At 40.6% G+C, this 14,325-nt stretch overlaps 1 protein-coding gene across 1 annotated transcript in view; it reads left to right on the forward strand.

Moving 5' to 3' along the window:
* The window catches only part of CPNE4 (copine 4), a 476,281-nt gene that overhangs the window by 300,175 nt on the left and 161,781 nt on the right, over nt 1-14,325 (forward strand). Inside the window, exon 3 of the mRNA XM_039242236.1 lies at nt 11,879-12,058. Within this exon, the coding sequence (XP_039098167.1) occupies nt 11,879-12,058 (180 nt within the window). The remainder of the gene's footprint in view (nt 1-11,878; nt 12,059-14,325) is intronic.

Consider the following 14,325-nt stretch of genomic DNA (forward strand, 5'->3'; position numbering starts at 1 on the left):
CATACATATAACACATTAGCCACTTACACCCAGGGAAGACATTGCTAAGGCATCAATCTTCCCACTAAATACAGAGGTAGCCTCAGGTACCTTTGTAACACCACATTCCCGCCAATCCCTCTGAATTGAGAGCAGGATGAAAGCTGCTGCCATTTTCATACTTGATGAACTAAGAATCAAAGATCTGAGGCATTTGCTCTCAGCAGCATATCTTCATGAGAAAAGCAAAGTGTCAAGAAGAGGTAAGCACCCCTACATTAGTGAGGAAATGCTGTGGGCATAAGGTTGATGTGCTCTCAACCACCTAGTGGCATTTGGAGAAGGGCCACTTGGATCACGTGACTGATTCACAATTTGGACAATTGGGAATTGACTTACAAGCAGAATGGATATTGGTAATTCTCAAGGAGTTGGAGAAGAGGGAATTGGGACCCAGGGGGCTGACCCCAAGCTATGGACAACTTCTTATTGCTTCATCCCTGCACATGGATACCTATTATGAGGAAGGGGAGGTAGGCCCTGGCAAGTCCTCCTTCACGGTGTGCCGGCTGGTGAACATGGTGGACTTGGGTTGCATATGCAGCACCCTGTAGATGAATTTCTCCTCACTATTTCAAACATCAGTTAATAAGAAAACTAAGGCTCTCCAGTCTTGAGTGACCTTTCCAGAGGACTCTACAGCTGTGACAGAGAGATGAGATGGTGGGAACATCCTGTTAATAACCAACATCTGAGTGAAGTGCAAATTGCTTTGCACTTGTGTGGAATTAGCCTCCTAGCTCCTGTATGAGGAGGATCTGACAGCAGCTGCAACTTGGAGTGACCTGCAATCCAACATCTTCCTGTTCCCAATCCTGGCAGGCCCTGCCTGCTTTTAGCAGGCAGGAGTGAATTTTATGCGGCAGTTTCTGATTGCTTGATACTTATGTGCGAGCTTACAGCTGGAGTGGGAGGTAGAAGGCAACTGATTTAGGATTGAAATACACCATTTATGTTATAGAATCTTCTTTTTTAAATTCGTTTCTTTTGATGAGGGATGGGCAGAGACAGAGAGAGAGAGAGAATCTCAAGCTGGCTCTGTATGTCAGCGTGGAGCCCAATGCAGGGCTCAAAGCCACAAACTGTGAGATCATGACCTGAGCCCAAGAGTTGGATAATTAACCAACTGAGCCACTCAGGCACCCCTGTTGTAGAATCTACTTATGTTCTCTTGTCTTAGAGTGTTCAGTTTTCTCCTGAGATGTTCTAAAGGGGCTCTAGCTAAGTGAAGGAAATTTGAAGAATAAAATACAGAAAGAGGGGGAAGAGGAAGTTTGAAGACTGGGCAAGACGCACTGGGCACTCAGCAGTCACACTAAAAAGACTTCCGTGTCTGTCACCTAGCTGAAGGTGTTAAAGATTGTTTTCCTCTCAGAGCATTTGGAGTATTGAGTGTTGGGAAGGGTACTTCTTAAAATCATTGTAGTCAGAGGGTACCTAAATAGATTTGTTCTCTTTATGCCATGTGCCAGGAAAGAAGTTTAGGGCAAATCTCAAGCTGCTCTATCACTTAATACCTGGGGACTTTGGGCAAGTTAACTTCTTTGACCCCAAGTTTCTTCATATGTAAAATAGTGGTAGTGATAATATGTGGTTATTGGGGTGACTAAGTGGAATAATATATGTGAAGTGGTTAGGACAATGCCTGGTGCATACTAAATTCTCAATAAATGTCCTTTATGATCCATTATTGAACATGATTGGGGATTACAATATTGTGGCTAAGAAGAAGTTACCACATGAATCCCATATGGATGACCACTTTCCGAGGTCCTAAAAAATCATAGAATTCACTCCTCATGAGCCACCAGACTGGACACAATTCCATCTCCCCTTGGGGGATGAAAGGCTTTTCCAGGTTTTGCAGTATCTTGGGCCATTTTTAAGGGCATATTTAAATCGATCAGAGTTCCAGCCAAAAAATAGATGTTAATGAAAGGAACATTTATAGCTGTGTCAGCAAAATTAGAGGGATTAGCAAGAGATGCTGAAATGCTCTAGGACTGGCAGTAGTGAAAAGCTAACACTAGGCTTACTGGGCAGGCAGAAGTAGTAGTGTTAGGAGAACCCAGTGAGAGCTCAAGCCTTGCAGGAAGGATTTCTAGGAGATCTGTAGGGGGAGGGACATAGTCACTGCCAAAATTGGAACATGAGGCAGGCAGGGGGCAAGGAAAACATACCAACCTCTCTTTCCTCACACTTCATAATTTCCTACTGGTGGTGTCCCACTGGCTGAAGGAGGCATGGAGGCAGAAAAAAAACAAAACAAAACAAATGAATCAACCCATGCAGGCCAGTTTCTTGGGACACAGAGCAGAGCAGAAAGATCTGGAGATGGAAAGGAGAATAACCACCACATTCACCAACTCTTGCTTCACAAATTGAGAGCACACCATTAATGGAGTGCACGGTTGAATAAGACATCTGAATAAACCAATGCATAATGTGATTATTTCATTCTGTCTTCATGTCCTCTAGCAAAATGAGCAACAGTCAAAATGGCAGCTTCACAAAAGCAGAAATGGGCCAGTATACAAAGTCTGATCCAGGAGCTGGGGTGTGACACTCAGAACAGATCCCACAATACTTTGTTTCCTGGTCTCTATATACCTTTGGGCTGAGCCATAACAGTTGGCAATATAATATATTACTGGTTTTCAAACTTAACTGTGTGATTTTTAAACTCCTTGGTAGCTCAGCCATACCATAGAATGGGTAGCTTGTAAACAATATAAATTTATTTCTCACAGTTCTGGAGGCTAGGAAGTTTAGCTCAAGGAAGTCTCAGATCAAGGTATTAGTAAATTCACTGCGTAGTGAGAACCCTCTTTCAGGTTCATAGACCACCAGCTTCTCACTGTGTTCTCACATGGTGGAAGAGGAAAGGGAACTCTCTGGAATCTTTTTTTCTAAGGCCACTAATCCTATTCATGAGGGCTCCACTCTCTCATTGAATTTAAAATTCAATTCCTCAGGCCCACTAGCGTCATTTCAAGTGCTCAGTAGCCTTATCTGGCTGGTGGCTACCATATTGAGCAGTACAGATTTAAAACATTTTCATCACAATGGAAATTTATATTGTATTGCACTGGTGTAGTGACAAAGCCCCCAGGCTAAGTGGGCTGGGGCTCAAGACAATGAGACGTGGAGTAGAAAGCAGGAAACTAAGCCACACAAACTGGGCACTCATGTTGGGGAAAAGGAATAGCTGTGGAGGACACAGAAGCATTTGGCACCGGAAGACATGTTTGAATCCCCTGCCAGTAGCTGACTTAGTCAGCATTGACTTGGGGTCTATATGGATGGAACCAGCAGCCTAGAGGGGCTGGAGAGGGCAAAAAAGGAATAGGAAGTCCCAGAACCCATCATTGTGACACTAAAGACCGCTCCGAAGGTGAGCCAGGTCTCTGGCTTATAGGCTGATGCTCATTTTATTTTATTTTATTTATTTATTTTTTTTTTGAGCCACACTCCTGGCCAAGATGATGTGGCTTTACCATCCACTCTGAACAGCACAAGCCTGGGGCTTTGTCAGGTGATAAAAGGACTGTCTGACTCTAGTTCTCCAGCAGGCTCAGCTCCAGGACCCCATAAATAGAACCCCACTGGCAGAAGAGCTCAGGAGGTCCTGTTACTTGAGAGCCAGGTTAAGCATATAGCAGGAAGATGCAGGAAGGATTCAATGGATGAGTAGTGAAAGACGTTTGTAATCCTGAGCTACAAACTCAGTTTAATCTAGAGCATTTGAAGGTTTCACCATGTGGTGGGTGAAGAAGGCCTTTTTGGAGATGTTTCTTGAGAAAGGTAGAATGGTGTATTTGTTTCCTAGTAACAAAGTACCACAGACTGGGGTAAACAACAGAAGTTTATTCTCTAACAGTTTGGGAGGCTGGAAGTCCAAGATCAAAGTGTTACCAGAGTTTGTTCCTCCTGAGAGCAATAGGGAGAATCTTTTCCATGTCTGGCTCCTGGCTCCTGGGGATTGCTGACAGCCTTTGATGTTCCTTAGATTGTAGGCACATCGCTCCAATCTCTTCCTTCATGTTCACATGGTATCTCCATGCACGTGTGTCTGTGTCCAAATTTATTCTTTTACTAAAGACCAGGGTTGTATTAGATCAGGGTTTACTCTACTCCAGTATGACTTCATCATAATTTAACATGTTTCTTCTATAACAATCCTATTCCAAATAAGATCATATTCTGAAGTACTGGGGATTAGGACTTCAACATATGAATTTTGAAGGATATTATTCAACCCATAGCAAATTGTACAGAAGAAAGAACATATATTTTGAGGTCAAACAGACTGGGTTTCAGCCTCGCTTTTGCCACTGCTTTTCCAGTGCAGTTTAATTGTATTATCTGCACAGTGAGGATGATATATTTCATGGAATTATTTGTAAAGTGATAAATCTGTGGTAAAATGAAGCACTTTTATGTATCACCAGTTAAGGGAAAAAGGCTTCTAATTCAACAATGGCATATTATCAGTTATAACATGCATCCTGAGTTTAATTATTTTAAATTATGAAATAAAAGTATGTTTTAAAATCAGTGAAGGTAAAGACTAAATATGACCTGTAGAGTGCCTTCTGTGAAAAGATAAGAAAATATACAACAAAGGTGCATCATTTCTGTACCTCACTCCTTCCTTTGCCTGAGTGGGAAGTTCTCATCACCATTGGTCACCACCCAACTTGGCATCCGCTTCAAGAAGGAATGAAATAATTTACCGAGCAAGGTCGAAAGGATTCTCTAAAGAGGGGCTTTTGTGAAGTGTGTTAATCCCACAACATTTTTTATTGTTTCAAATAGGAGATGTCTTCCAATGTTTCTCTCTGGAAGACCTCACTCTTTATTCCTCTGTCGACTAATAAGCACGTTCATGTAGATGGTTCTGAGAACCAGAGAGCCTTGGGGAAGTTTCTCTGTTTGTTTAGTTGAGGGTAAAGGTTGGACTAATAGGGGATACCACTAGCTTTGAGGCACGTGTAAGTCTGTGTTGATCAGGACTCATCTCTACAATGTCAGATAGTTAGCGTCCAGCGATGTGACGCCATCATTGTGACAACTCCACAAACACTTCTACACATTTCCAGATGCTTCCAAGAAAGTGAGTATTGTCCCCAGTGAGAAACACTAAGCTAGATGAACAAGTCCAGGTGGGAGGTCGGCTTCTTCCTGGGGTTTTACAATAAAGGAAAGCAAAAGCTGCCAAATATGGAGCATATCTTCAGTTTTAGAAACTGGTGAGGAACCTACCATGCAGTAGGTCAGCCAGGCAACAAGGAATGCTGCAACCCCAGCATGGAGACATAGCACACAAATGGCACCAATAAGCTCAAGTTTCTGCATGTGACTCTTTATATAATCAGTAGAATCTTGAAGAGTTTTACTCCTATCAAAGTAGAGAATCTACTTAAACTGAAAATAAAAGCCACATCTCACAGCATCATCCTATCTCTGTTGAGTGATTTTGAGACCCGCCATGTGTTTGTTGCAGCGATAAAAGGCAAGCCACCGGTGCTGCAGCCAGTCACCTAGAATCAGCACCCACGAGGAGCTGAAATCCTGAAATTGAATAAATACTATTTCTGGTGGCTTAGTGATTTATTTTTATTTTCTAAAATCTATGTGGTTTAATATGTCCCCCCTTGGTAGTTATGTGGTTTGAAAAAACATAATAAATTCTTTATTTGAACATAAAGTTAACCATTCTTTATTCTGAGAAATATTAGTTTCTTCCGATCCTCACTAAATAAATATTGAGGAAATGTTTAAAGAATATAAATTTGAAGGAATACCTGATTACAAGCTTGCTGAAGTTGGGGTAGAGGGAATCCTTGCGTCTGTCTCTGGCTCATGATGTCTTTCGTTACCAGTACCTGTTATCTTTGGGATAAGGGCCTGTACTTCTCCAGAAACCTTAGACCACTCAATGACTGACATTAGTTTTGGCTCCTGTCTGTACATTCCCTCCCTAATAGCATCACATTGCTTAGCCCTCACATTCCTTACCTCTTTTCCAGCCCTTGGAAGCCCAAGGGAGGAGACAGTCATTCTGTGCATAGTCTTGAACCATTTCATGATGACATACTGACCTTGTCCCCTACTCAGTCCAGTCACTATGGATGATGTTCAGGGCCCCCATTGAATCTTTAGTATGGCCAGTGGTGAAACCAATCTACAGAGGCAAAACCACAGTGTCCCTCACTGACTTTCCCTACCAGTTCCACATTTTACATTTGTTGTCTGCTTATGCATTACTCTGTGCAACAGGGTTTAGGTGGAAAAGCTTCAAATTTGCATGACTCTATAACGTAAAGGTGAAACACACGGACTCAGGAGCTTGACTACCTAGGTTCAAATCCTATCTCTTGCAAGGTATGTGTAATTGGCAAAGTTATAAAGTCTTTCTACCTCCTGGTAAGAGGGGATAATAATAGTACTTACTTCATAATGTTCTCATAAGGATGAGAAGAGAGTGCCTGTCAAATGATTTGAACAGATATTTCATCAAAGAAGTGATATAGATGGCAGGGGCAGCTGGGTAGCTCAGTCAGTTAAGTGTCCAACTCTGGCTTAGGTCACAGTCTCGCTGTCGGTGGGTTTAAGCCCCACATTGGACTCTCTGCTGACAGCTCAGAGCCTGGAACCTACTTTAGATTCTGTGTCTCCCTCTCTCTCTGCCCTCACTCACACTCTGTCTCTCTCTCTCTCTCTCTCTGTCTCTCTCTCAAAAATAAACACTAAAAAAATTTTAAAGAATATATAGATGTCAAATGCGCATATAGACACTGGGTGTTATATGGAAACCAACTTGACAATAAACTATTTGTTAAAAAAAAAAAACAAATACGCATATAGAAAGATGTTGAACATCATTAATCACTAGGAACATGCAAATTTAAATCACAAGGAGATACCACTGCACACCTATTAGAATTTTAAAAATTAAACATACACTTATTTCAATCCTAGGTATTTACCCAAAAGAAGAAATATATGTCCATACAAATGCTTATACATGAATAGCTAAGGAAGTTTGATGTATAAGAGCCAAACTGGAAACAATCCAAATGGACATCAATCAAATATTATTCAGCAGTAAAAAAGATAAACCATTGATGTACATAACAATGAATAAATCTCAGAATAATTATACCGAATGAAAGAATAAAGAAAAAAATACTATATCCTGTATACAATAATAGAAGTTTATCAAGAATACAAACTGATCTTTCATATTAGAAAGCAGATGAGTAGTTTCTTGGGAATGGGTAGGAGGAGGCGTGAGAGGGAGGAGTTACGGAGGGGCATGAGGAAATGTGGAGGGGTAATGGCTTAGTTCACTATCTTGATTGTGGTCATGGTTTCACAAGTATGTACATATGTCAGAACTTATTGAATTGCAACAATTTAAATAGATGTGATTTATTATATGTCAATTAAACCTGAATAATGCATTTGTAAAGTATCTTTGGGGTGTCTGGGTGGCTTAGTTAGTTAAGTGTCCAACTTTGGCTCAAGTCACATTCTCTTGGTTCTGAATTTGAGCCCCGTATTGGGCTCTCTGCTCTCAGCAGAGCCTGTTTCAGATCCTCTATCCCCCTTTCTCTCTGTCCCTCCCCTGCTTATGCTCTCTCTCTCTCTCTCTCTCTCTCAAAAATAAATTTTAAAAAACATTTTAAAAAGTAGGTACCTTGACACAGCATGCCTTTTATAAGTATTATCTATTATACACTTCAACATTATACTGAAAAATGTTTTAGATGAAAAATTTTTAATGCTTATTTATTTATTCTAAGAGAGAGAGAGAGAGAGAGAGGAGCAGAGAGAGAATCCCAAGCAGGCTCCATGCTCAGCATAGAGCCTGAAGCAAAGCTCATTCCTGCAAACTGTGAGATCATGACCTGAGCCAGGATCAAGTGTTGGACACTCAAACAACTGAGCTACCCAGGCACCCTTAGATGAAATTTCTAAAAGAGTATCTCCTCAAAAGCAGTACTTGATCACTGATTCTATTACCATCATACCATAGCCTAGCCACATTGTTTCATTTCTTTCAAGGAATTCTCGCAAAGAAACTTGATAAGGAAAATAGTCCAGGCTTTGAGGTCTGAAGGCATGAGTTCAAGGGCTCATTCTGTCATCTAGTACCTTGTGCTAATATTTTTCCTTGACTTTTCTCATGTATAAGACAGTACAAAATTACATCACATGATTGCTGTAAGAATCAAATAAAAAACTGGATGTAAGCATGTTCTGCAAATTATAAAGCAACATGAATATATCATTAGTTACAACTAGGGAGGAAAGGAGATAAGCAGACTTGTTGAAAACTGGGTAACAGAGGACCAGCAAGATTAAAATAAACGTTGACCCCCCCCCAAAAAAAAAAAAAAAAACTCACACAAGAGCAAGGGATAGACTACATCTCTGTAATTTCCTTACTTTGATAATCCCACATCAGAATTGACTGTGACACTTTTAAAAATGCATATTTCTGGGATTAGTCAAAATCACTAATGGTAGAAAATAGGAACCAGAGTTTAAAAAAAAAAAAAAAAGCTGCCTGGTTGATCCTGCTGCAGCTGGTAGCACCAATCAGTGGATGGTCTTTGGGAAACAATCCCCTTGATCTAGATGTCTTTCAGTAAGGAATATGAGCTATCCTAAGCTCTGTTGCTCAAATTAAGCTCGCTTCAGTCTCTAGAAAAGATAATGCATCTCCCTTAATAACTGTGAATGCAGAAAGTTTTGAAACATCTTCTAAATATGCATTTAGTATTGCAAGCTCTTCCTCTACCTCATCCTCCTTCTTTTCCTGGGCTCCTCTATGCTCTTAGGATTCTTACTGGCTCTGAGATTGTCTTTGGAAATTATCTGTATTGGTAATACAGTAGTGTATTTCTTAATTTCTTTCCAACCGGTCATTTCCCTCAAAAAACCAAGTCATTCCATGTTGCATACTGGCAGCTTGCCTTGGAGACTGTCTGATGTGTGTGTCTTGATGCCAATGTGGACTTTGTATCTATGTGGGATCATTATCTGAAGATCAAGAAGTGAGAAGAAAAGCAGCAGGATCAGTGCATCATGGCCCTTTGTGCCATCTGGGGTTGTTAAAGCAGAGGAACAAAGATTAGAACTGAATAGAATTTCCAATCTCCTTTCTCTTATCATCTCAACCCACCTAGGACTCTATTCTTCCATCCACAAGGAAAGAAGATTCCTTTTCTGTGTCTTGAGGATGTCAAATCCATCTATAAGTTAGGTCTTGAAGATTATTCAAAATTCTCTATCAAAAGGCACCACATGAATATAATTAAGTTTATTATCATATGGCTCATTATTCTGTGAATTTGGACCAGACATTGCAAAAACACCTCTAGGGCTCAGAGAGGGAAACTCGCTAAGGGAGAATAGCTTGGAAAGTGGACAGTGAATGCCCCATCTGAATGAGGCGGTCCCCAATTGTTGCCATGTAAATGTGGCCCCTGGATGGCAGATATTCTGATTTTTTTTCCAAAGGTGTGGGGGTAGAAGAAAAATAGTCCCTTTTATGGACTGTTCTATTTTATTTATAATTGCCTTTTATGTTGCCAAATTAAGGGAAAAGTGCTTCTATAAAAAATATTTTTAAAGCTTCTTACTTATTTATTTTGAGAGAGAGAAAGAAGTGTGAGTTGGAGAGGGGCAGAGAGAGGGAGAGAGAATCCCAAGCAGGTTGGGCTCGACGTGGGGCTTGACATGGGGCTCGACATAAGGCTGAAACCCATGGACCGTGAGATCATGATGTGATCTGAAGTGGGATGCTTAACCAACTCAGCTACCCAGGCACCTGAAGGAAAAGTACTTTTAAATGAGACTAACAAAACACTTCCCAAGCCAGCTTGCACTTGCAGACTGCTTGTTTGTGACCTCTGACTTATACTATTATTCAAAACAATGATCTCTTAACAACTGAAAAAAAAAATCTGCCAGTACAATAAATCAGCCAGTGACATATTCAGTCCTGTCCCACAGAATGAACATTATATAAAAATGTACATTCCAGCTCAAATATAAACTGAGCCTTAAAGAGAAGACAGAGTAGTCAAATAACCATTGGTTTACCTAATCAATAATAGGTTGGGATTTGGCTTCCTATCTGTTGGACAGGAACATAACCAGAATCACATTCTCCTTCTCACAACCTGGATTGTCCATCCCATCAAGAGTAGCAGGTGATGTTCCTTATAGGACAACTCTCTCTCACACAGGGCTCATAGGGAGGGCTGGAGCCATGGTCAAAATACTGAATGCAAATATGTCAAGGGAGCCAGCAGCAAGTATTGAATTTTTTCTTTGCCTGATAACATATATGTGCGTAATATAGTCAAAGACCATGTTCTCTTAATTTTTTTGAAAGATTATTTCCCTGTACTGTAATGAAGGTGCAGGAAATGGTTCTCCCAATTTGTGCTAATGAATGACACTTGGGAAGTATCCAATAGACCATGTTTCTATTTGAAAGCTGAAAGTACATGCAGGCTCCTGTTGACCTGTAAAATATGAGTAATGGATATCTCCAGTTGAGAAATACTGTAAGATCTTGGGTTAACTATAATTTGGTCCTTTAAGACTTCCCAGAATATAAATGGCGTTGTAAATGGTATTTTTACATGTGACAAGTATAGAAGAAAAGAACCTTAGTGATAAGGGTACCAGCAAAAACAGATGGCATACCGAGAGTGTTTCATCTAAAAGGTTAAATTCTTTTTAGAGGGACTCTTTCCAGGGGCATGGGCAAGTATAAGGGAGCCAACTAAGGACTGTGAGGCTCATAAGGGATAGCAACAGCAGAAAGTGATTAGCACCCCTTAGTCTGAAGGGTCAAGAGAGGGAGGGGAGATTGTGTTACCAGAACTCAGCAAAAGTTCCCTCTGTGGAAGCGAGTCTACTAGCTTGCAGACTATGTGCAGAGGCATGGTGCTGCGGCCAGCACCTCTCTGTCCTCCCACTCTCTGGTCTCCTGCCAAGCCTTCCCTTTGGATGACTCAAACCAGAACCTACAGGGTAATAGAGCCCAATCAATTCCATCCATAGAGGTCAACCTCCAGGGGCAAGAGTAGGGTGGACAGTGGCAGATATGGATCTGGGAGAGAGGGGCAAATGGAGAGTTATTATCACAGAAGGCAAGGGGAATCATAACTCATGAAATATTAGAGCAGGAAGAGGCTTTTAATCCTCAAATCCTCACTTTGTTGATGAGGAAACTAAGGCCCAGGGAATTAAAATGACTGAGTAACCATTATAAGCCCAATAAAGGTATACTTGAGACCAAACATAGTCTTCTTCATATCCATTCTCATGGCCTTTCCAGTTCATTATTCTAGGACTCAGGAGTTATGAGACTAATGTTAGAGTAGGATTAGCTAAAATGGGGTGCCTGCCTGGTCATTTGCCATTACTGTGCCCATGATACATCACTAAACTCTTGCAGATTTCTTTCCTCCTGCCCCCAAATGTGCCTTCAGATTCTTTCTCATCCTAGGGCTCCAGGCAGCCACTAATAATTGATCCATCTTGTTGCCTCATCATACCCAACAATACAACATGCTCTAATCTTTAAATACAAAGCTTCACATTATTCTAATAAGATTTCCCTCCTTGAAACATGCTTTATTCTCTGATGGTGCTTCCTTGTGCGCTTTGAAACTGCTTCACTCTGGTGACTTGATGGAGGAGGACATTTATGTTTTGGAAGGAGGAGAATCACCCTAAGATTATTTCACCTAAAGGGTAATAATAAAAAGCCCTAATCTCTGATGTGTTTTCTCTTCTCTCCTTGCAGGTTGACAGAACAGAGGTGATTCGCACCTGCATAAACCCAGTGTATTCAAAACTGTTCACTGTGGACTTTTACTTTGAAGAGGTGCAGCGCCTGCGGTTTGAAGTTCATGACATCAGCAGCAACCATAATGGGCTGAAGGAGGCTGACTTCCTGGGTGGCATGGAGTGCACACTCGGTCAGGTGGGTCCACAGAGGTCCATTCCAATCCTTGGGGCCTCTCTTCCTCCCCTTTTTCCTCTCTTTTCTGCTTTCTTTCTCCCTTTGATTTTATTTTTCTTTTACATGTAGCATTTTAACAACTTCCATGCCCTGCAATACCCATTATAGTTAACTTTATATTTACATAGGGATGATGCAACAAATATGTGAAGACTTACTTATTTTTCATAATTCTTTTCTCTTTCTAATTGCTTCATTCTGTCAGTTATTTCACAACTATTTACTGAGAACTTACTACACTGTGATTGTGTGTGCTATAGTCTTATGCTGTTTCATCATGGGTTTGCATCTCCCAACTCACCTATCCCCCATGCAGAAGTACTGCTCATGTACATGGATTCCAAGCTTCTGGGACCAAAATAGTCCAAGAGAGGGGCTAAATAGACATGTGGTGAATGAATAAATGCTTTTACATAATCCTCACAATTACATGAAATGAACATTATTATATCCATTTATACATGAGAAAACTAAGACTCTGAGCAGTTAGGTCTAAAGTCTCACGCTAGTAAGCGGCAGAACTAAAACTCCACCCAGGTTGGCCTCACCATAAACTCCATAACTTTACATCGTGACACTTCCATTTCACTTCCCTGCTGGTGTGCCCAGAACTTGAGTAGGAGCTGAGGAGAGGTCTAAATGAAGAAAAAGCCCCTGTGTCCAAGTAGTGGACATTCTAATTGGAGAAAACACACTATGTACACCTAAAAGTAATTCATGATGCATTTAAGCCATAATGAGACAAAATATCCTGGGCTATCTTCCTAGGGTTGTAGGCCTTTGGGAAGGGAGAGCTTCCTGCTGGGTAGAATCACAGAAGGCATTGTGGATTCAGACACTGAAAAAATATAGTCCATGGATGGAAGAAGGAGGAGGAAGGCCTTTCAAGTAAGAAAATCAATATAAACAATGCCTAGAGGTCAAAACAACCAGGGCAGGGGTAAGGGCAGAGGAGACCAGGTTCACTGAATCAAGGTCAGTTGCTGATTCACTACAAAATCAGTGAAACTTGAACTTCAGAGCCCCACATTTTGGTAAAACTGCTTCTAAGTCTCTGTATAACATTTTTATTTGTAGTCTTGCACTTTTTTCTGAAAGGATTCCAAATTATATAAACCTCAAGCCTCACAAAACCTTCATCTGTCCCATGCAGAGGCAAGGGTCTGGATTAGGGATTAGTAAGAAAGAGTCTGCCTGACAAAGAAGTGACAAGCATGCGTGTTTGTTTGTTTGTTTCTACCATGCCTAGTGCCACTTAACACTAATTTCTCCCCTGTGAGCGCTGAGTGACAGAATAAATAATGTCCTCAGATACCTTTTTCAGCAAATATGGTGATTACTTTTGTAAGATTCTTCCTTGTTCCTTTAATGAAAGCCAAAGCCCAAGGTAGATGAAGGCAGAGAAGGACTCTGGGATATTCTCCATAAATATAATCTCTCTCATGACTTTTGAAAAGAGTTGATGGCAGATAGTTCTACAGCCTTGCCAGATACAATGCCTAGTAAGTAGTAGGCATTGAATTAATTAATTAACTAATTAATTAATTAATGGATGGTAGATTTCAGGTAGAATTATGTAATGTATAAATAAAATACAGTGATTTAAATGGCATCTCTTCTAGATATAAATGAGTCCCTCCAAGATTCTCTCTGTGATTATGGACATCCTCTCATGTATAAAAGTTATATCCTTCCCTAAGAAATAAATGTAGATTCATGTAGGAACCATGTGAGTCAAAGATCTTTTTCATCCAAAGATTTAATCATTTTGTCCATGTGAATAACCCTCAAACTTACATCTTTAGTCTATCCCAACCCTCATCTTTCCAGCAGCCAGTAAGTCCTTGGCCCTCTACTCTGTGCCAGTGGTATAGTGTTGAGCCAAAAACATTGTCCCTGCACTCAAGCAACTCACAGTCTAGCTGGGAATAAAGATGGGAAGCAAGTAATTAATTAAATTACACAAATAGTTAAGTTACAGCCTTTATAATTATTGCTAAGGAGAAGTATAGAATAGGAGAGCAAAATTGAGAGAATGGTGTCAGGTGGAGAGGAGATCAAAGGATTCCAAGGGGAAGTGACATTTACACCAAGACTTAAAGGGAGAGTAAGTGGATCAGGTGAGAAGAAAAAGGAAACACATTCCAAGCAGATGAGAAGATTATATACAAAGCCTCTGGATTCAGGAAGAAGCTTGGCATATGGTACATAGTAGCTTCATTTGGGTT

Source organism: Hyaena hyaena, unplaced genomic scaffold (assembly GCF_003009895.1).
Source record: "Hyaena hyaena isolate Hyena2069 unplaced genomic scaffold, ASM300989v1 scaffold_210, whole genome shotgun sequence".
NCBI classification, from domain to species: Eukaryota; Metazoa; Chordata; class Mammalia; order Carnivora; family Hyaenidae; genus Hyaena; species Hyaena hyaena.